The 22151-nt window shown below is 39.7% G+C and overlaps 1 protein-coding gene across 4 annotated transcripts in view; it reads left to right on the plus strand.

Moving 5' to 3' along the window:
* The window catches only part of LOC137179763 (mucin-2), a 48370-nt gene extending 26505 nt beyond the window's left edge, over window positions 1-21865 (plus strand). For 3 of the 4 annotated variants that reach the window (XM_067584703.1, XM_067584706.1, XM_067584705.1), the window contains 24 exons: window positions 81-152; window positions 1362-1567; window positions 2112-2176; window positions 2482-2630; window positions 2789-2860; window positions 3827-4032; window positions 4578-4642; window positions 4946-5094; window positions 5253-5324; window positions 6627-6832; window positions 7331-7395; window positions 7700-7848; window positions 8007-8078; window positions 13784-14020; window positions 14156-14355; window positions 15499-15563; window positions 15954-16102; window positions 16230-16774; window positions 17906-17970; window positions 18361-18509; window positions 18637-19109; window positions 19984-20048; window positions 20138-20280; window positions 20527-21864. In XM_067584703.1, the coding sequence (XP_067440804.1) occupies window positions 81-152; window positions 1362-1567; window positions 2112-2176; window positions 2482-2630; window positions 2789-2860; window positions 3827-4032; window positions 4578-4642; window positions 4946-5094; window positions 5253-5324; window positions 6627-6832; window positions 7331-7395; window positions 7700-7848; window positions 8007-8078; window positions 13784-14020; window positions 14156-14355; window positions 15499-15563; window positions 15954-16102; window positions 16230-16774; window positions 17906-17970; window positions 18361-18509; window positions 18637-19109; window positions 19984-20048; window positions 20138-20280; window positions 20527-20630 (3743 nt within the window). In that variant the 3' untranslated portion in view covers window positions 20631-21864. Of the gene's footprint in view, window positions 1-80; window positions 153-1361; window positions 1568-2111; window positions 2177-2481; window positions 2631-2788; window positions 2861-3826; window positions 4033-4577; window positions 4643-4945; window positions 5095-5252; window positions 5325-6626; window positions 6833-7330; window positions 7396-7699; window positions 7849-8006; window positions 8079-13783; window positions 14021-14155; window positions 14356-15498; window positions 15564-15953; window positions 16103-16229; window positions 16775-17905; window positions 17971-18360; window positions 18510-18636; window positions 19110-19983; window positions 20049-20137; window positions 20281-20526 lie in introns of all 4 variants that reach the window. The other variant, XM_067584704.1, reaches the window with a different exon arrangement.
* The last annotated feature ends 286 nt before the right edge of the window (window positions 21866-22151 follow it).

Genomic DNA, 22151 nt, shown 5'->3' on the forward strand with positions numbered 1-22151 from the left:
TTCAAGCACATACTGTCTGTATGATGACAAAAATATTTCTAAGACACCACAATTACTTATTTTATAATTGTTGTTTTCAGTTGTGATGGCACCAACTCAAGCTCCAGCCACAGTTGCACCTTCAACACTGATGAATACAACTCCTTCACCAGGTATTATCATAACACAACCTGTCCATGAAATTTCAACTCTATTAAGTTTAAAAGATCAATTACTGTCACTTAATCAGTTCTCAACACAATTTTACACAGGTAAATATAATGTTCTTAGCATATCACAATTTAGTGTAACTGTCATGACAATGTTATTTCCAATCAGCAAGTGATATAAGTATCTAACCACCACTTCTAATCCATGAAATAACAAAACTCAACAACTTCACCAGAACAATCAATTGTTATAGACTTCAATATATATAATAAATATATATTAATTAATGAAAACAACTTCACCACCAGCCAACATGACCTCACCACCAATCAACATGACCTCACCACCAGTCAACATGACCTCACCACCAGTCAATGCAACCTCACCGCCAGTTAACATGACCTCACCACCAGTCAATGCAACCTCACCGCCAGTCAATGCAACCTCACCATCAGTTAACATGACGTCACTACCAGTCAACATGACCTCACCACCAGTCAATGCAACCTCACCACCAGTTAACATGACGTCACCACCAGTCAATGCAACTTCACCACCAGTCAACATGACCTCACCACCAGTCAATGCAACCTCACCACCAGTTAACATGACGTCACGACCAGTCAATGCAACCTCACCACCAGTCAACATGACCTCACCACCAGTCAATGCAACCTCACCACCAGTTAACATGACATCACCACCAGTCAATGCAACCTCACCACCAGTTAACATGACGTCACCACCAGTCAATGCAACTTCACCACCAGTCAACATGACCTCAGCACCAGTCAATGCAACCTCACCACCAGTTAACATGACGTCACGACCAGTCAATGCAACCTCACCACCAGTCAACATGACCTCACCACCAGTCAATGCAACCTCACCCACAGTTAACATGACGTCACCACCACTCAATGCAACCTCACCACCATTTAACATGACCTCACCACCACTCACCACAATGTCATTGCCAGGTAATGCATCTTCTCCCACAGCCATTTATTCATGCAGTTTTCAAAATTTTTGGAACAATCACCACAACTTCACCACCAGTCAATAAAATGTCAGTTTCATAGGTAGCTTGAGCGCTACACTGAGAAATGCATCTGCATAAGGTATCTTTATCACATCGCTTGCACTACAATTTGTAATTTTGTATTTGTTAACACAGTTTGTCTTCCTTTGCTTTTTTTATTCATTTCTAGCTAACACAAGCTCTCCACCAGTAAATGGAACATCAGCACCACCAAGAATCACAACCACTGGTGCCCCAGCGACAACCACAACTGCTGCTCCAACTCAAGAGCCAAAAATTAAGCTGGGATTTAAGTTGCGGGAAAGTTTTAAACCAGAACTTGCAAACAAATCCTCACCAGCGTTCAAGGATCTAGAAAACAAAGTAACCACTCAGGTAAGTTTGTATATATTCAATTCTTTTTTTCATCTGTCCATAATGAAATCTCAAATGAAGCATAGAACATTTAGATGACTGAACTTCAAAAGACGTTGTCTCCTTAAGGATGTTTTGAAGAGATTCTCAAATTAGATCAATTTTCATCCTGTAATGGGAATGGGTTGTCAAGATGCAATAGCAGGTAATAGAATATACATTGTTAATACAAATAGAGTAATAAAAATAGGTTTCACTTAAAATATGGAGAAATACAAGTCAGAACAGTTCACATATGTGTATCACATGGCATTATATTTTCAATACTCAAGTTGAGATCGAGGAAACAGATACTCGGAGATGTGATGTTTTACATGTCAAAACATGGCTAATGTCAGACACAAATGTCAGAAACAAATGAAAAGGTGAAATGTCTTTCAAACAAAAAAAGAGAGTAAAAAAGCAGAGTAGTAAAAAAAATGGAAAAGCTGTGGCGTACTTTCAACATATTTCTTTTCTCGTATTTTAAAATTGTATAATTGTTTTTATTAAAACTCATTTACAGCTCGACAAGGTGTATTCAGAAAAATTTGGAAAAAGCTTCAATCAAACTGTCATCAACAGCTTCAGGTATGAAATATTGCTCCTCCTATTACATTTTACAAAGTTCCATATTGTGGTTTGGTAATGAATAGATTTTTATTTGCTTATTAATAGAAATTGGGAGGATTTTTGTGTTTCAGTTTCATTTGTATGGTTTATCATAGGTACAAGACAAAAGAGTTTAGATTTTACAGAAAGGTTTTTATTGTTTTTCATTCATACATGTATCATTCATCTTTGTCGTGGAATTTTAGGTAAACAACAATTGCCACAATGGCCAAATAAGACTACAGCAATGAAAACTAACTTCTCAAAAAATATTCATTTTACAGTCAAGGTTCCATTGTGGTTGATGCTGAGCTGAAATTCAATAATGCAACTACACTACCAAATGCCAGTTCTGTGACTGAAACTTTGAAGACTGCTGCTTCCAACTCCAGTTTTTCCCTCAGTGTCAACACATCATCTATTACTGCAACCGGTAAGACCATATAGTATCACCAAATAATAATTTTAAAAAATTACCAATCATTGAATGTTGAATTTTGAAAACTACTATTTCAAGCACATACTGCATGTATGATGACAAAAATATTTTTAAGACAACACAATTACTTATTTGATAATTGTTTTTTTCAGTTGTGATGGCACCAACTCAAGCCCCAGCCACAGTTGCACCTTCAACACTGATGAATACAACTCCCTCACCAGGTATTATCATAACACAACCCGTCCATGAAATTTTAATTCTCTCTCTATTGAGTTTAAAAGACCAAATATTGTCGCTTAATCAGTTCTCAACACAATTTTACGTAGGAAGATATAATGTAATTAGCATATCACAATTTAGTGTAACTTGCTGTCATGACAATGTTATTTCCAATCAGCAAGTGATATAAGTATCTAACCACCACTTCTAGTCCATGAAATAACAAGACTCAACAACTTTACCAAAACAATCAATTGTTATAGATTTCAATATATATAATGAATATGTAATAATTAATTAAAACAACTGCACCAGCAGTCAATGCAACTTCACCACCAGTCAACATGACATCACCACCACTCAATGCAACTTCACCACCAGTCAACATGACCTCACCACCACTCAATGCAACTTCACCACCAGTCAACATGACCTCACCACCACTCAATGCAACCTCTCCACCAGTCAACATGACCTCACCACCACTCAACGCAACTTCACCACCAGTCAACATGACCTCACCACCAGTTAATGCAACTTCACCACCAGTCAACACGACGTCACCACCAGTCAATGCAACTTCAACACCAGTAAACATGACCTCACCACCAGTCAATGCAACTTCACCACCATTCAACATGACGTCACCACCACTCAACGCAACTTTACCACCAGCCAACATGACGTCACCACCACTCAACGCAACCTCACCACCACTCACCACAATGTCATTGCCAGGTACTGCATCATATCCCACAGCCAGTTTATCAATGAAGTTTTCAAAATTTTTGGAACAATCACCACAACCTCACCACCAGTCAATAAAATGTCAGTTTTATAGGTAGCTTGCACATTACACCAAGAAAAAATCTGCATAAGGTATCTTTGTCACATCGCTAGCACTACAATTTGTAATTTTGTATATGTTAACACAGTTTGTCTTGCTGTACGTTTTTATTTATTTCTAGCTAATACAAGCGCTCCACAAGTAAATGAAACATCAGCACCATCAAGAATCACAACCACTGGTATCCCAGCAACAACCACAACTGCTGCCCCAACTCAAGAACCGACAATTAAGCTGGGATTTAAGTTGCGGGAAAGTTTTAAACCAGAACTTGCAAACAAATCCTCACCAGCGTTCAAGGATCTAGAAAACAAAGTAACCACACCGGTAAGTTTGTATATATTTAGTTCCTTTTTTCATCTTTCCATAATGAAATCCCAAATGAAGCATAGAAAGTTTGATAACAGAACTTCAAAAGACGTTGTCACCTCAAGAATGTTTTAAAGAGATTCTCAAATTAGATCAACTTTCATCCTGTAGTGGGAATGGGTTGTCAAGATACAATAGCAGGTAATAGAATATACATTGTTAATACAAATACAGTAATGAAAATAGCTTTCCCTTAAAATATGGAGAAATACAGGTCAGAACAGTTCAAGTATGTGTATCACATGGCATTATATTTTCAGTACTCAAGTTTGAGATGGAGGAAACAGATACTTGGGGATGTGATGTTTTACATGTCAAAACATGGCTAATGTCAGACACAAATGTCAGAAACAAATGAAAAGGTGAAATCTCTTTCAAACAACAAAAGAAAGTAAAAAAGCAGAGTAGTAAAGAAAAATGGAAAAGCCATGGTGTACTTGCAACATATTTCTTTTCTCATGTTTTAAAATTGTATAATTGTTTTTATTAAAACTCATTTACAGCTCAACAAGGTGTATTCAGAAAAATTTGGAACAAGCTTCAATCGAACTGTCATCATTGGCTTCAGGTTGGAAATATTGCTCCTGCTATTACATTTTAAAAGGTTGCTCATTCTGGTTTGGTAATGAATAGATTTTATTTGATTATTAATAGAAATTGGGAGGATTTTTGTGTTCAAGTTTCATTTGTATGGTTTATCATAGGTACAAGACAAATGAGTTTAGATTTTACAAAAAGATTTTTATTGTTTTTCATTCATACATGTATTATTCATCCTTGTCATGGAGACTTAGGTAAACAACAATTGCCACAATGGCCAAATAAGACTACAGCAATGAAAAGTAACATCTCAAAAATATTTATTTTACAGTCAAGGTTCCATTGTGGTTGATGCTGAGCTGAAATTCAATAATGCGACTACACTACCAAATGCCAGTTCTGTGACTGAAACTTTGAAGACTGCTGCTTCCAACTCCAGTTTTTCCCTCAGTGTCAACACATCATCTATTACTGCAACCGGTAAGACCATATAGTATTACCAAATAATAATTTAAAAAAATTACCAATCATTGAATGTTAAATTTTGAAAACTACTATTTCAAGCACATACTGCATGTATGATGACAAAAATATTTTTAAGACAACACAATTACTTATTTGATAATTGTTTTTTCCAGTTGTGATGACACCAACTCAAGCTCCAGCCACAGTTGCACCTTCAACACTGATGAATACAACTCCCTCACCAGGTATTATCATAACACAACCCATCCATGAAATTTTAATTCTCTCTCTATTAAGTTGCAAAGATCAATTACTGTCACTTAATCAGTTCTCAACACAATTTTACACAAGAAAATATAATGTAATTAGCATATCACAATTTAGTGTACCTTCCTGTCATGACAATGTCATTTCCAATCAGCAAGTGATATAAGTATCTAACCAACATTTCTAGTCAATGAAATAACAAAATTTAACAAATTTAACAAAACAATCAATTGCTTTACACTTTAATATATATAATAAGTACATAATAATTAATTAAAACAACTTCACCACCAGCAGTCAATGCAACTTCACCACCAGTCAACATGACCTCACCACCACTCAATGCAACTTCACCACCAGTCAACATGACCTCACCACCAGTCAACATGACCTCACAGCCAGTTAATGCAACTTCACCACCAGTCGACATGACCTCACCATCACTCAATGCAACTTCACCACCAGTAAACATGACCTCACCACCAGCTAATGCAACTTCACCACCAGTCAACATGACCTCACCACCACTCAATGCAACTTCACCACCAGTCAACATGACCTCACCACCACTCAACGCAACTTCACCACCAGTCAACATGACCTCACCACCACTCAATGCAACTTCACCACCAGTCAACATGACCTCACCACCAGTCAACATGACCTCACCGCCAGTTAATGCAACTTCACCACCAGTCAACATGACCTCACAGCCAGTTAAGGCAACTTCACCACCAGTCAACATGACCTCACCACCACTCAATGCAACTTCACCACAAGTCAACATGACCTCACCACCAGCCAACATGACCTCACCACCAGTCAACATTACCTCACCACCACTCAACGCAACTTCACCACCAGTAAACATGACCTCACCACCAGTCAATGCAACCTCATCATCAGTTAACATGACCTCACCACAAGTTAATGCAACCTCACCACCAATCAACGCTACTTCACCACCAGTCAACATGACCTCACCACCAGATAACATGACGTCACCACCACTCAATGCAACCTCACCACCACTCACCATAATGTCATTGCCAGGTAATGCATATTCTCCCACAGCCAGTTTATCAATGAAGTTTTCAAAATTTTTGGAACAATCACCACAACTTCACCACCAGCCAATAAAGTGTCAGTTTCATAGGTAGCTTGAGTGCTACACTAAGAAACGCAGCTACATAAGGTATCTTTATCACTAGCACTATCATTTGTAATTTTATATTTGTTAATGCAGTTTGTCTTGCTGTACTTTTTTTATTTATTTCTAGCTAACACAAGCTCTCCACCAGTAAATGAAACATCAGCACCACCAAAAATCACAACTACTGCTGCCCCAGCTACAACCACAACTGCTGCCCCAACTCAAGAGCCAACAATTAAGCTGGGATTTAAGTTGCAGCAAAATTTTACATCACAACTTAAAAATAAATCCTCTACAGAGTTCAAGAAACTAGAAAACAAAGTAACCACACAGGTAAGTTTGTATATATTTAGTTCCTTTTTTCATCTTTCCATAATGAAATCCCAAATGAAGCATAGAAAGTTTAGATGACAGAACTTCAAAAGATCCTGTCTCCTTAGGAATGTTTTAAAGAGATTCTCAAATTAGATCAACTTTAATCCTGTAGTGGGAATGGATTCTCAAGATACAATAGCAGGTGATAGAATATACATTATTTATACAAATACAGTAATAAAAATAGCTTTCACTTAAAATATGGAGAAATACAATTTGGAACAGTTCACATAAGTTTATCACATGGCATTATATTTTCAATACTCAAGTTATAGATGGAAGAAAAAGATACCTAAGAGATGTGAGTTTTTACATGACAAAACATGGCTAATGTCAGACACAAATGATTATTACGTATGAAAAGGTGAAAACTCTTTCAAACAAAAAATAAATTAACATATTTCTTTTCTTCTACTTTAAAATTGTGTAATCGTTTTTATTAAAATCCATTTACAGCTCGACAAGGTGTATTCAGAAAAATTTGGAACAAGCTTCAATCAAACTGTCATCAACGGCTTCAGGTATGAAATATTGCTCCTCCTATGACATTTTACAAAATTGCATATTCTGATGTGCTAATGAATACATTTGTATTTGCTTGTTAATTGAAATTGAGAGGAGTTTTGTACTTAAGTTTCAATTGTATGGTTTATCATATGTATAAGAGAAAAGAGTTTAGATTTTACAAAAAGATTTTTATTGTTTTTCATTCCTACATGTATCATTCATCCTTGTCATGGAGACTTAGTTAAACAACAATGGCAACAATGGCCAAATAAGACTACAGCAATGAAAAGTAACATCTCAAAAATATATATTTTACAGTCAAGGTTCCATTGTGGTTGATGCTGAGCTGAAATTCAATAATGCGACTACACTACCAAATGCCAGTTCTGTGACTGAAACTTTGAAGACTGCTGCTTCCAACTCAAGCTTTTCCCTCAGTGTCAACATATCATCTATTACTGCAACCGGTAAGACCATATAGTATTACCAAATAATAATTTAAAAAAATTACCAATCATTGAATGTTAAATTTTGAAAACTACTATTTCAAGCACATACTGCATGTATGATGACAAAAATATTTTTAAGACAACACAATTACTTATTTGAAAATTGTTGTTTTCAGTTGTGATGGCACCAACTCAAGCCCCAGCCACGGCTGCACCTTCAACACTGATGAACACAACTCCCTCACCAGGTATTGTCATAACACAACCCATCCATGAAATTTCAACTCTATTAAGTTTAAGAGATCAAATACTGTCATTTAATCAGTTCTCAAAACGATTTTAAACAAGAAAGTATAATGTAATTACCATATCACAATTCAGTGTACCTTGCTGTCATGACAATATAATTTCCAATCAGCAAGTGACATAAGTATCTAACCACCACTTCTAATCCATGAAATAACAAGACTCAACAACTTTACCAAAACAGTCAATTGTTATAGACTTTAATATATATAATAAATATATATTAATTAATTCAAATAACTGCACCACCAGCCAACATGACCTCACCACCACTCAACATGACCACACCACCACTCAACATGACATCACCACCACTCAACGCAACCTCACCACCAGTCAACATGACCTCACCACCACTTAATGCAACCTCACCACCATTCAACATGACCTCACCACCACTCACTGCAACCTCACCAACATTCAACATGACCTCACCACCACTCAACGCAACTTCACCACCACTTAACATGACCTCACCACCACTCAATGCAACCTCACCACCACTCAATGCAACCTCACCACCACTCAACATGACATCACCACCACTCAATGCAACCTCACCACAACTCAATACAACCTCATCACCAGTCAACATGACCTCACTACCACTCAATGCAACCTCACCACCAGTCAACATGACCTCACCACCACTCAATGCAACTTCACCACCATTCAACATGACCTCACCACCACTCAATGCAACCTCACCACCACTCAACATGACCTCACCACCAGTCAACATGACCTCACCACCACTCAATGCAACCTCACCACCAGTCAACATGACCTCACCACCACTCAATGCAACCTCACCACCATTCAACATGACCTCACCACCACTCAATGCAACCTCACCACCACTCAACATGACCTCACCACCACTCAATGCAACTTTACCACCAGTCAACATGACCTCACCACCACTCAATGCAACTTCACCACCATTCAACATGACCTCACCACCACTCAATGCAACCTCACCACAACTCAATACAACCTCATCACCAGTCAACATGACCTCACTACCACTCAATGCAACCTCACAACCAGTCAACATGACCTCACCACCACTCAACGCAACCTCACCACCAGTCAACATGACCTCACCACCACTCAATGCAACCTCGCCACCACTCAATACAACCTCGTCAACAGTCAACATGACCTCACTACCACTCAATGCAACCTCACCACCAGTCAACATGACCTCACCACCACTCAATGCAACCTCACCACCAGTCAACATGACCTCACCACCACTCAACATGACATCACCACCACTCAATGCAACCTCACCACAACTCAATACAACTTCATCACCAGTCAACATGACCTCACTACCACTCAATGCAACCTCACCACCAGTCAACATGACCTCACCACCACTCAATGCAACTTCACCACCAGTCAACATGACCTCACCACCACTCAATGCAACCTCACCACCATTCAACATGACCTCACCACCACTCAATGCAACCTCACCACCACTCAACATGACCTCACCACCACTCAATGCAACTTTACCACCAGTCAACATGACCTCGCCACCACTCAATGCAACCTCAGCACCAGTCAACATGACCTCACCACCACTCAATGCAACCTCACCACCAGTCAACATGACCTCACCACCACTCAATGCAACCTCAGCACCGGTCAACATGACCTCACCACCCCTCAATGCAACCTCAGCACCGGTCAACATGACCTCACCACCACTCAACATGACCTCACCACCAGTCAACATGACCTCACCACCACTCAATGCAACCTCACCACCATTCAACATGACCTCACCACCACTCAATGCAACCTCACCACCACTCAATACAACCTCATCACCAGTCAACATGACCTCACCACCACTCAATGCAACTTCACCACCAGTGACCATGACCTCACCACCACTCAATGCAACCTCACCACCAGTCAACATGACCTCACCACCACTCAATGCAACCTCACCACAAGTCAACATGACCTCACCACCACTCAACGCAACTTCACCACCACTTAACATGACCTCACCACCACTCAACGCAACCTCACCACCACTCAATGCAACCTCACCACCACTCAACATGACCTCACCACCACTCAACGCAACCTCACCACCATTCAACATGACACCACCACCACTCAATGCAACATCACCACCACTCAACATGACCTCACCACCACTCAACGCAACCTCACCACCATTCAACATGACCTCACTACCACTCAGTGCAACCTCACCACCAGTCAACATGACCTCACCACCACTCAATGCAACCTCACCACCAGTCAACATGACCTCACCACCACTCAATGCAACCTCACCACCATTCAACATGACCTCACCACCACTCAATGCAACCTCACCACCAGTCAACATGACCTCACCGCCAGTTAATGCAACTTCACCACCATTCAACATGACCTCACCACCACTCAATGCAACCTCACCACCACTCAACATGACCTCACCACCACTCAATGCAACCTCACCACCAGTCAGCATGACCTCACCACCACTCAACGCAACCTCACCACCATTCAACATGACCTCACTACCACTCAGTGCAACCTCACCACCAGTCAACATGACCTCACCACCACTCAATGCAACCTCACCACCAGTCAACATGACCTCACCACCACTCAATGCAACCTCACCACCATTCAACATGACCTCACCACCACTCAATGCAACCTCACCACCATTCAACATGACCTCACCGACACTCAATGCAACCTCACCACCATTCAACATGACCTCACCACCACTCAATGCAACCTCACCACCACTCAACATGACCTCACCACCACTCAATGCAACCTCACCACCAGTCAGCATGACCTCACCACCACTCAATGCAACTTCACCACCATTAAACATGACCTCACCACCACTCAATGCAACCTCACCACCACTCAATGCAACTTCACCACCATTAAACATGACCTCACCATCACTCAATGCAACCTCACCACCACTCAACATGACCTCACCACCACTCAACGCAACCTCACCACCATTCAACATGACCTCACCACCACTCAATGCAACCTCACCACCAGTCAACATGACCTCACCACCACTCAATGCAACCTCAGCACCGGTCAACATGACCTCACCACCACTCAATGCAACCTCACCACCATTCAACATGACCTCACCACCATTCAACATGACCTCACCAACACTCAACGCAACCTCACCACCAGTCAACATGACCTCACCACCACTCAACGCAACCTCACCACCATTCAACATGACCTCACCACCACTCAACACAACTTCACCACCACTTAACATGACCTCACCACCACTCAATGCAACCTCACCACCACTCAACATGACCTCACCACCCCTCAACGCAACCTCACCACCATTCAACATGACCTCACCACCACTCAATGCAACATCACCACCATTCAACGTGACCTCACCACCACTCAATGCAACCTCACTACCACTCAATGCAACCTCACCACCACTCAACATGACCTCACCACCACTCAACGCAACCTCACCACCACTCAACATGACCTCACCACCACTCAACGCAACCTCACCACCATTCAACATGACACCACCACCACTCAATGCAACATCACCACCACTCAACATGACCTCACCACCACTCAACGCAACCTCACCACCATTCAACATGACCTCACTACCACTCAGTGCAACCTCACCACCAGTCAACATGACCTCACCACCACTCAATGCAACCTCACCACCAGTCAACATGACCTCACCACCACTCAATGCAACCTCACCACCATTCAACATGACCTCACCACCACTCAATGCAACCTCACCACCATTCAACATGACCTCACCGACACTCAATGCAACCTCACCACCATTCAACATGACCTCACCACCACTCAATGCAACCTCACCACCACTGAATACAACCTCATCACCAGTCGATATGACCTCACCACCACTCAATGCAACCTCACCACCACTCAACATGACCTCACCACCACTCAATGCAACCTCACCACCAGTCAGCATGACCTCACCACCACTCAATGCAACTTCACCACCATTAAACATGACCTCACCACCACTCAATGCAACCTCACCACCACTCAATGCAACTTCACCACCATTAAACATGACCTCACCATCACTCAATGCAACCTCACCACCACTCAACATGACCTCACCACCACTCAACGCAACCTCACCACCATTCAACATGACCTCACCACCACTCAATGCAACCTCACCACCAGTCAACATGACCTCACCACCACTCAATGCAACCTCAGCACCGGTCAACATGACCTCACCACCACTCAATGCAACCTCACCACCATTCAACATGACCTCACCACCATTCAACATGACCTCACCACCACTCAACGCAACCTCAGCACCAGTCAACATGACCTCACCACCACTCAACGCAACCTCACCACCATTCAACATGACCTCACCACCACTCAACACAACTTCACCACCACTTAACATGACCTCACCACCACTCAATGCAACCTCACCACCACTCAACATGACCTCACCACCCCTCAACGCAACCTCACCACCAGTCAACATGACCTCACCACCACTCAATGCAACCTCACCACCACTCAATACAACCTCATCACCAGTCAATATGACCTCACTACCACTCAATGCAACCTCACCACCACTCAACATGACCTCACCACCACTCAACGCAACCTCACCACCATTCAACATGACCTCACCACCACTCAATGCAACCTCACCACCACTCAATGCAACCTCACCACCAGTCAACATGACCTCACAACCACTCAATGCAACCTCAGCACCGGTCAACATGACCTCACCACCACTCAATGCAACCTCACCACCATTCAACATGACCTCACCACCACTCAACGCAACTTCACCACCACTTAACATGACCTCACCACCACTCAACGCAACCTCACCACCACTCAATGCAACCTCACCACCACTCAACATGACCTCACCACCCCTCAACGCAACCTCACCACCATTAAACATGACCTCACCACCACTCAATGCAACATCACCACCATTCAACGTGACCTCACCACCACTCAATGCAACCTCACCACCACTCAATACAACCTCATCACCAGTCAATATGACCTCACTACCACTCAATGCAACCTCACCACCACTCAACATGACATCACCACCACTCAATGCAACCTCACCACCACTCAACATGACATCACCACCACTCAATGCAACCTCACCACCACTCAACATGACATCACCACCACACAATGCAACCTCACCACCAGTTAACATGACATCACCACCACTCACCACAATGTCATTGCCAGGTAATGCATCTTCTCCCATAGCCAGTTTATCAATGCAGTTTTAAAATTTTTGAATTTTTAAAAAATTTTAAAAGATCAAATAATGTTGCTTAGTCAGTTCTCAAAACAATTTTTTACAGGAAAATATAATGTAATTACCATTCGCAATTCAGTGGAACTTGTTGTCATGACAATGTACTTTCCAATCAGCAAGTGACTTAAGTCTCTAACCACCACTTCTATTCCATGAAATAATAAGACTCAACAAGTTTACTGAAGCAATCAACTGCTATAGACTTTAATATATATAATACATATATAATAATTAACTTAATTAAAACAACTTCACCACCAGCTAACATGACATCACCACCACTCAACGCAACTTCACCACCAGTCAACATGACCTCACCGCCACTCAACGCAACTTCACCACCAGCCAACATGACCTCACCGCCACTCAACGCAACTTCACCACCAGTCAATATGACGTCACCATCGGCAAATGCAACCTCCCAACCTGTCAGTGCAACGTCATCACAAATCAATGTAACCTCACCATCAGTGAATGCAACCTCAGCACCACCGCCAGGTAATGTAAAATCTCACACAGTGACTTTATTTTCTCATCAGTAGTAGTTTATACAAGTAATATAGCATCAGCATCAATGCATGTATTATTTCAGCTCATAAAATTATGTATATTTTATATCTAATGTAATTCTAGGCAATGTAACCTCTCCACCAGTAAATGGAACATCAGCACAACCAGTTGTCACAACTGGTGCTCCAACCCAAACAACAGCTGCCCCATCAGATGACTCAAAGCTCATATTGGGATTTAAGATGGAGCAAAACTTTACATCACAACTTGCAAACAAGTCTTCCCCAGAGTTTCAGTCTTTAGCTACCAAAGTAAAAGCAGCGGTAAGTACACTGATGTTTCTTATTGACCTTTTAAATGTAATTCTAAATAAACCATATAAATGAATGAATGAATGAATATACTGGCCAAGTGAATGTTAAAGTTATGCTAAATGCAACACAATATTTGAGACTGTACTCCCAAGAAAATCAACAAAATCAGTTGTTTCAGCAAGTGCCCCCAGAATATGTAAGTTTACATTCAAATGACAAAGCCCTTTAGCAGACCATGACCATCCGTTAAGTAGTAGTTTAAACCCAAACCTCAATGTTTCCCTAAACCTAAACATAACCAAACCTTAACCATAACTTTGTGACATCATAAAACATTTATTTTTCAATAGTGATTGGTAATGGTTTTGGAAGGGCCCAACAAATTATGTTGTCCTTCTTATAGGAGTGTCAGATCACAAAATGTTTCTTTGTGTTGTTCTGTGGTGCGTGGACCAACAACATATTCAGTTGTTTAATTTGGAGGACTTGTCGCAAAAGTTAGTGGCTGATTAAAGTTGGTAGGTTCAACTTTCACAGAGAACAGCCTGAAATCATTTTAGTTACAATGGTAAGATGTTTTCACAGCAGAAGAGCAGTATTGTTACAGTAACATTAAGATCTAAGAAAAATTAAGATGCCAAATGCTTACTCAGTTTCACATGTAGTAAGTTCAGGAAACCTTAAGGCACTCTTGAAGATGAAAAAAGTGGTAATAGAGAATGTTCTTCAGGCACTCTTAGACAGAGAGAGGAGTAGTTATATTAAGGGCCTTAATTTAGTTGGGCATATTTGGTTAAAACGTACACCGGTTTTGACCTCATTAGGGTGGGAACAGTGAAAAAAAGAGTGCCTGAAGAACATTTTCTTTTCTTTGACAATAACAACTACTCAAACAACTCTTGCAGTGCTCATGAACTTGTCGCACCAATGAGCAAGTAGGCTATGTAGCCATATTTTAGCTAGACTGTTTGGATATCAGATAATATAAAAATACTGAACATAAAGATGGACAGTGGAGACTCGCAAGATATTTTGCCTTGAAATAAACAGGAGAATGAATTACAAAAATTACAAATTCATAATATAATAGCAACCCTCTTTCATATCTTATTTTAAAATATTACTAACTGTTTGTCAATTTCATTTCTACAGCTTGATGAAATCTACAAAAAAACATATGGAAGCAGTTTCCTTCGATCTGTGATCAACTCTTTCAGGTATAACAGATTACTCTTTATGTAACATTTGAGAAAGAAAATAATATATGCTTTATTAAATGTGTATGCATGGAATTGTGAAGAATCCATTTCTAATTCCTAGATTAATTTTGTTAAATTAAATTTTGTTGTTAATTTGGTCAGCAAATTCAAGTACAGACTATCCTTACCTAGATATTTGGAAGTGTCGGTGTAAAGTGTCATTACTGGGTCATGGGTGTATGCAAGAAACACACAAAGTTATCACAAATATCAATGGATATTTCAAATCTGATTGTCAGCGTTAACAATTTTTTGGTTATAAAATGTCTGCTGTATATTAACATTTTATATTGAGGTGTCATAGATAAAAGACAATAATAATTATAATAATAATAATTTCTCTTACAGTCAAGGTTCAGTTGTGGTGGATGCTGAGCTGGTATTTAACGGTGCCAGCTCAGTCCCAGATACTAGTGCTGCAAAACAAGTCCTGGTGGCAGCATCCAACAGTTCCGACTTCTCCCTTCCAGTCAATGCATCAAGTGTTTCTGTAACGAGTAAGAGTTGTTTTATATGCTTTGTTTTGTAATTATTATGAAATACAGTATGTATATCTGCATTTATTACTGCTCTGCTTCTAAAGTTCCTGCAAATGCTACAACAGTCTAAATTTTATTGTTACAGGAGTTGGTACACCTACAGCCGCACCTACATCTGCAGCTCCAACTGCTGCTCCTACCGCAGCTTCAACTGCAGCTCTAACTAGAGCTCCAAATGTTACTGCTGCTCCCAATGCTACAGCTGCCCCTACTGCTGCTCCCAATGCTACAGCTGCCCCTACTGCAGCTCCAAATGCTACAGCTGCCCCTACTGCTGCTCCCAATGCTACAGCTGCTCCTACTGCTGCTCCTAATGCTACAGCTGCCCCTACTGCAGCTCCTAATGTTACAGCTGCCTCTACTGCAGCTCCAAATGCTACAGCTGCCCCTACTGCTGCTCCCAATGCTACAGCTGCCCCTACTGCTGCTCCTAATGCTACAGCTGCCCCTACTGCAGCTCCAAATGCTACAGCTGCCCCTACTGCTGCTCCTACTGCAGCTCCAACTGCAGCCCCATCAGATGACTCAAAGCTCATATTGGGATTTAAGATGGAGCAAAACTTCACATCACAACTTGCAAACAAGTCTTCCCCAGAGTTTCAGTCTTTAGCTACCAAAGTAAAAACAGCGGTAAGTACACTGATGTTTCTTATTGACCTTTTAAATGTAATTCTAAATAAACCATATAAATGAATGAAAGAATGTACTGGCCAAGTAAACGTTAAATTAATGCTATATGCAACACAATATTTGAGACTGTCCTCCCAAGAAAATCAACAAAATCAGTTGTTTCAGCAAGTGCCCCCAGAATATGTAAGTTTACATTCAAGTGACAAAGCCCTTTAACAGACAATGACCATCCGCAAAGTAGTAGTTTAAACCCAAACCTCAATGTTTCCCTAAACCTAAATATAACCAAACCTTAACCATAGCTTTGTGACATCATAAAACATTTATTTTTCAATAGTGATTGGTAATGGTTTTGGAAGGGCCAAACAAATTATGTTGTCCTTCTTATAGGAGTGTCAGATCACAAAATGTTTCTTTGTGTTGTTCTGTGGTGCGTGGACCAACAACATATTCAGTTGTTTAATTTGGAGGACTTGTCGCAAAAGTTAGTGGCTGATTAAAGTTGGTAGGTTCAACTTTCACAGAGAACAGCCTGAAATCATTTTAATTACAATGGTAAGATGTTTTCACAGCAGAAGAGCAGTATTGTTACAGTAACATTAAGAACTAAGAAAAATTAAGATGCCAAATGCTTACTCAGTTTCACATGTAGTAAGTTCAGGAAACCTTAAGGCACTCTTGAAGAGTGGTAATAGAGAATGTTCTTCAGGCACTCTTAGACAGAGCAAGGAGCAGTTATATTAAGGGCCTTAATTTAGTTGGGCATATTTGGTTAAAACGTACACCGGTTTTGACCTCATTAGGGTGGGAACAGTGAAAAAAAGAGTGCCTGAAGAACATTTTCTTTTCTTTGACAATAACAACTACTCAAACAACTCCTGCAGTGCTCATGAACTTGTCGCACCAATGAGCAAGTAGGCTATGTAGCCATATTTTAGCTAGACTGTTTGGATATCAGATAATATAAAAATACTGAACATAAAGATGGACAGTGGAGACTGGCAAGATATCTTGCCTTGAAATAAACAAGAGTATGAATTACAAAAATTACACAATCATGATATAATAGCAACTCTCTTGCATGTCTTATTTTAAAATATCACTAAATGTTTGTCAATTTCATTTCTACAGCTTGATGAGATCTACAAAAAAACATATGGAAGCAGTTTCCTTCGATCTGTGATCAACTCTTTCAGGTATAACAGATTACTCTTTATGTAACATTTGAGAAAGAAAATAATATATGCTTTATTAAATGCGTATGCATGGAATTGTGAAGAATCAATTTCCAATTCCTTGATTAATTTTGTTAAATTAAATTTTGTTGTTAATTTGGTCAGCAAATTCAAGTACAGACTATCCTTACCTAGATATTTGGAAGCATCGGTGTAAAGTGTCGTTACTGGGTCATAGGTGTATGCAAGAAACACACAAAGTTATCACAAATGTCAATGAATATTTCAAATCTGATTGTTAACATTAACAATTTTGTTGTTATAAAATGTCTTCATTATATTAACATTTTATATTGAGCTGTCACAGATAAAAGACAATAATAATTATAATAATGATAATTTCTCTTACAGTCAAGGTTCAGTTGTGGTGGATGCTGAGCTGGTATTTAATGGTGCCAGCTCAGTCCCAGATACTAGTGCTGCAAAACAAGTCCTGGTGGCAGCATCCAACAGTTCCGATTTCTCCCTCCCAGTCAATGCATCAAGTGTTTCTGTAACGAGTAAGAGTTGTTTTATACGCTTTGTTTTGTAATTATTATGAAATACAGTATGTAGATCTGCATGTATTACTGCTCTGCTTCTAAAGTTCCTGCAAATGCTACAACAGTCTAAATTTTATTGTTACAGGAGTTGGTACACCTACATCTGCAGCTCCAACAGCTGCTCCAACAGTGGCTCCAACTGCCGCTCCTACCGCAGCTCCAACTGCTGCTCCTACCGCAGCTCCAACTGCTGCTCCAACTGCAGCTCCAACTGCAGCTCCAACAGCGGCTCCAACTGCGGCTCCAACTGCAGCTCCAACTGCAGCTCCAACTGCTGCTCCTACCGCAGCTCCAACTGCTGCTCCAACTGCAGCTCCAACTGCAGCTCCAACTGCAGCTCCAACTGCGGCTCCAACTGCAGCTCCAACTGCAGCTCCAACTGCGGCTCCAACAACGACAACTACTACAACTACTACAACTATTCCATCAACAGATGCTCCTTCATCCAGTGAGGGCACCCTGGGTCTTCAGTTTAGTCTCGACCAAACATTTACATCAGATCTCTCCAGCTCATCCTCAACAGCGTTTAAGACTTTAGCCACAAAAGTGGTCACAGAGGTAAGATGTCTATGCATTATAACAGTGCGCTTCTTACAACAAAACCACTAAAAATCACTGAGATTTTACTTTGTAACAGAAATCAATCTGATCAATATGAGAATACTCATGTTACAAACATTTTTTGCATTGATGTAGATAAGATTGTGGTCTAATCTGAATTCTGGGCAGCAAAAGCCAACATTATTCTTGAAATTCCTGTTAATGTCCTTTTTTCCGTTAATTTGCCCAATATTTTGGTAGTACTGTCTGATAACGGTTCTTTGATCTTGTATGCATATTCAGTTAATGAAGGCTAACCTAAACATGTAAGACACATGAAACTGTGACACTTTGTATCACTGCTGGGGCAAAGAATAAAGGGAAACACATATCATTTTAGATAAATGATCAGATTTGTCCTCCTATTTTGTATTGGCTCTTTTACATTCAAGAATAAATATCAAATTAAATATAAATATAAATATAAATATATATAATTGTCATAATAAGGCAAAATAGATACTATGTATTATATTGTAAATTAAGGCAAATCTGTAGTAAAATTTGTAAGATTCGCTTACAGGGCTGTTGCTCTATTTGAATATAAACGATCCATGCTTTTAGAATATATTAATTTCCATAATTTACACAGTGAATATGTTGTATGGTGTTCCTGTTTCTTTTCTTACTGATTGCAAATTAACAACATCCCCCATAGTGAGATTGAGCCCAGATCCCAGTGGGGCTCATTCTCCAATGTCTTCAAACCTTAGCAATGCCCCTGCCTTGCAGGGCAATCAGGAAACTTATGTATTTGTGGTAAGGTGTTCATTGGTGCTCTCTGCCAATACTTGTATTTTTTATTGTAAATGATATTAATGTTCTCTTTCAGATAAACAAAGTGGGTAAAAAGCTCCATGGATCATCTTTCCTTCGGTCCATTGTGAACTCATTCAAGTAAGACTAAATTTTAAAGACTAAGTTTTCCTAGACATTTGCTGCTCATGTAGTACTAAAAATGTTGCTTTCTCTATTTTCAATTGTAGGAGTGGATCAGTGGTTGTCGACATGACTCTTGTGTACAAAGATAAAAACTCTGTTCCTTCAACAAGCTCTGCGACTTCATCATTCAGCAGTGAACTCAGCAGCTCCACCACCCTGAACGTTGTACCAGGCAGCGTTTCTGCACGTAAGTTATTGAAAACTTAAGTCAAACTTAATGAAAGTTTTATTTATGAATCTACCACATCAAATGTTTGTTACGATATTGTTTATTTTTTGGTAAATTTTTGAATAATTGTAAAATATAAGAGAAAAATGAGTACTCAAGGTTGGGGTGTAGCTTTCTTTTAAGCCTGCATTTTGAACTTGTGAAAAATAGCTTTTAGTCAACTGAATTCTATTGACTAATACTCAGTTTTTTGTAATATTTCAGAGTCAACATCAACATCAAGCAGTCCTCCTCGACCCACAATGGTGTCATTGTCAGTCTTGTCACTAACACTGCTGGCTGTGGCACAAATGCTGATAGACTTATAGCTGGTATCCAAAGCGGACACTGACTTGACCAAATGTTGTAACTGTGCTATCAAGTGTGGAAAAAAGCAATGTACCAACAAACCAAAAACAAAAGACATAACAAATGTACATGATGAAATTTACCAGTAGAATGTCTTATGGTAAAGATGTGTGCTTTGTTTCTTGGTATTTTCCACATTTCATGTTCCAATCACTTTAGTTTCAGTTACATTTTATTTAAACTACTAATCATTAATATATAAGATAAAAAATACTATATTTAATACTTTTTTTTTTGCTTTTTTTAGCAGCTTCTATTAATTGTATTTGTCTTTTTTAAATGCTTTTTTATATGCTTTTTTTTTCATTTCAGCATTGTTAACATTTAAAAAACACAAATACACAGTGGACAATTTACTAAATATTTATTTCCAATGAAAAGCATTGTACAATTCAGCTAGACACAGTTTACATCCATTGCCATTGTTCAGTGTGAATGAAGGAAGAAGGTAGCAGTTAATGTACTGTGGTAAAGGTGTGGAGGTAATACAGTTATGATGTTGGAGACCAATGATTCATGTTCGTCTGAGACAAACCAGTTCTGTTTGGTTTTTTTAATATATTTAACCATGAAGACGATCATTCCCTAACCATAACCATGGAGCTTTATGTACCTAATCTCAACAACACCACAGTTGGTGTGTAAGAATATGTTAACACTGAACATTCAAATGCATTGCCATTGAACATAAAGGGGGGCTTTGCAGAATCATCCAGCATCAACTGAATAGTGTGGCAAGTGGACTGCTGAGTGGATTGTGTTGCTGAATGCTAGTCTAAAAATGTAGTAAGATTATTGACTTTAGTTGATTAAAAGTTCATATTGAATACTGGTTCTTTCTGTATGTTTCTGTGAGGGGGAATAATAAAAATGTGCATCTTCATTAATCAACAATGTGTTAAAATGTTACTTTTAATGTTATGTTATGTTAATGTTTTAATGTTATCTAACATTTTTTACTGGTGGTTTTTATAGATTTTCTTATGCTCTATTTTTTACCAGATTATTAAAAATGAGATTTTGCCCTTTACATATTTGTAAGTCATGGACAATTCTGACATTTGGAATTAGCGGTGTGATTTATGTAAGTTTTGTGATGACTGATTGGAATACAACTATCTAAAACTTTGTATTTGTTACTGTCAACAACAAGGTTTATGATCATTACTAAGATTTACAGTGGATTTCAGGGGAATACAAGTGAACACATCATAATGTGGAGATTAAAGTATCAGTATGACGCTGAAAATTGCAGTGAACACATATATTAACCTGAGTAACAAAGTGTGTTAAGGAGCCACAGTATTGACATTGAGGCAAAAATCCCAGAAACAGAAATCTCCAAGCCTGGACAAATCAAACTGAGGTAAGAGCGGGAAAAAAGGATGAACTGACCCTTTAAATTGACCGGTATAAAACGGTGCCATACCCACTTGGCCCCCACCCCCCACGATTTGAAGCGTATGATGAAGGGGACGCAT

Source organism: Thunnus thynnus, chromosome 3 (assembly GCF_963924715.1).
Source record: "Thunnus thynnus chromosome 3, fThuThy2.1, whole genome shotgun sequence".
In the NCBI taxonomy this organism is placed as follows: domain Eukaryota; kingdom Metazoa; phylum Chordata; class Actinopteri; order Scombriformes; family Scombridae; genus Thunnus; species Thunnus thynnus.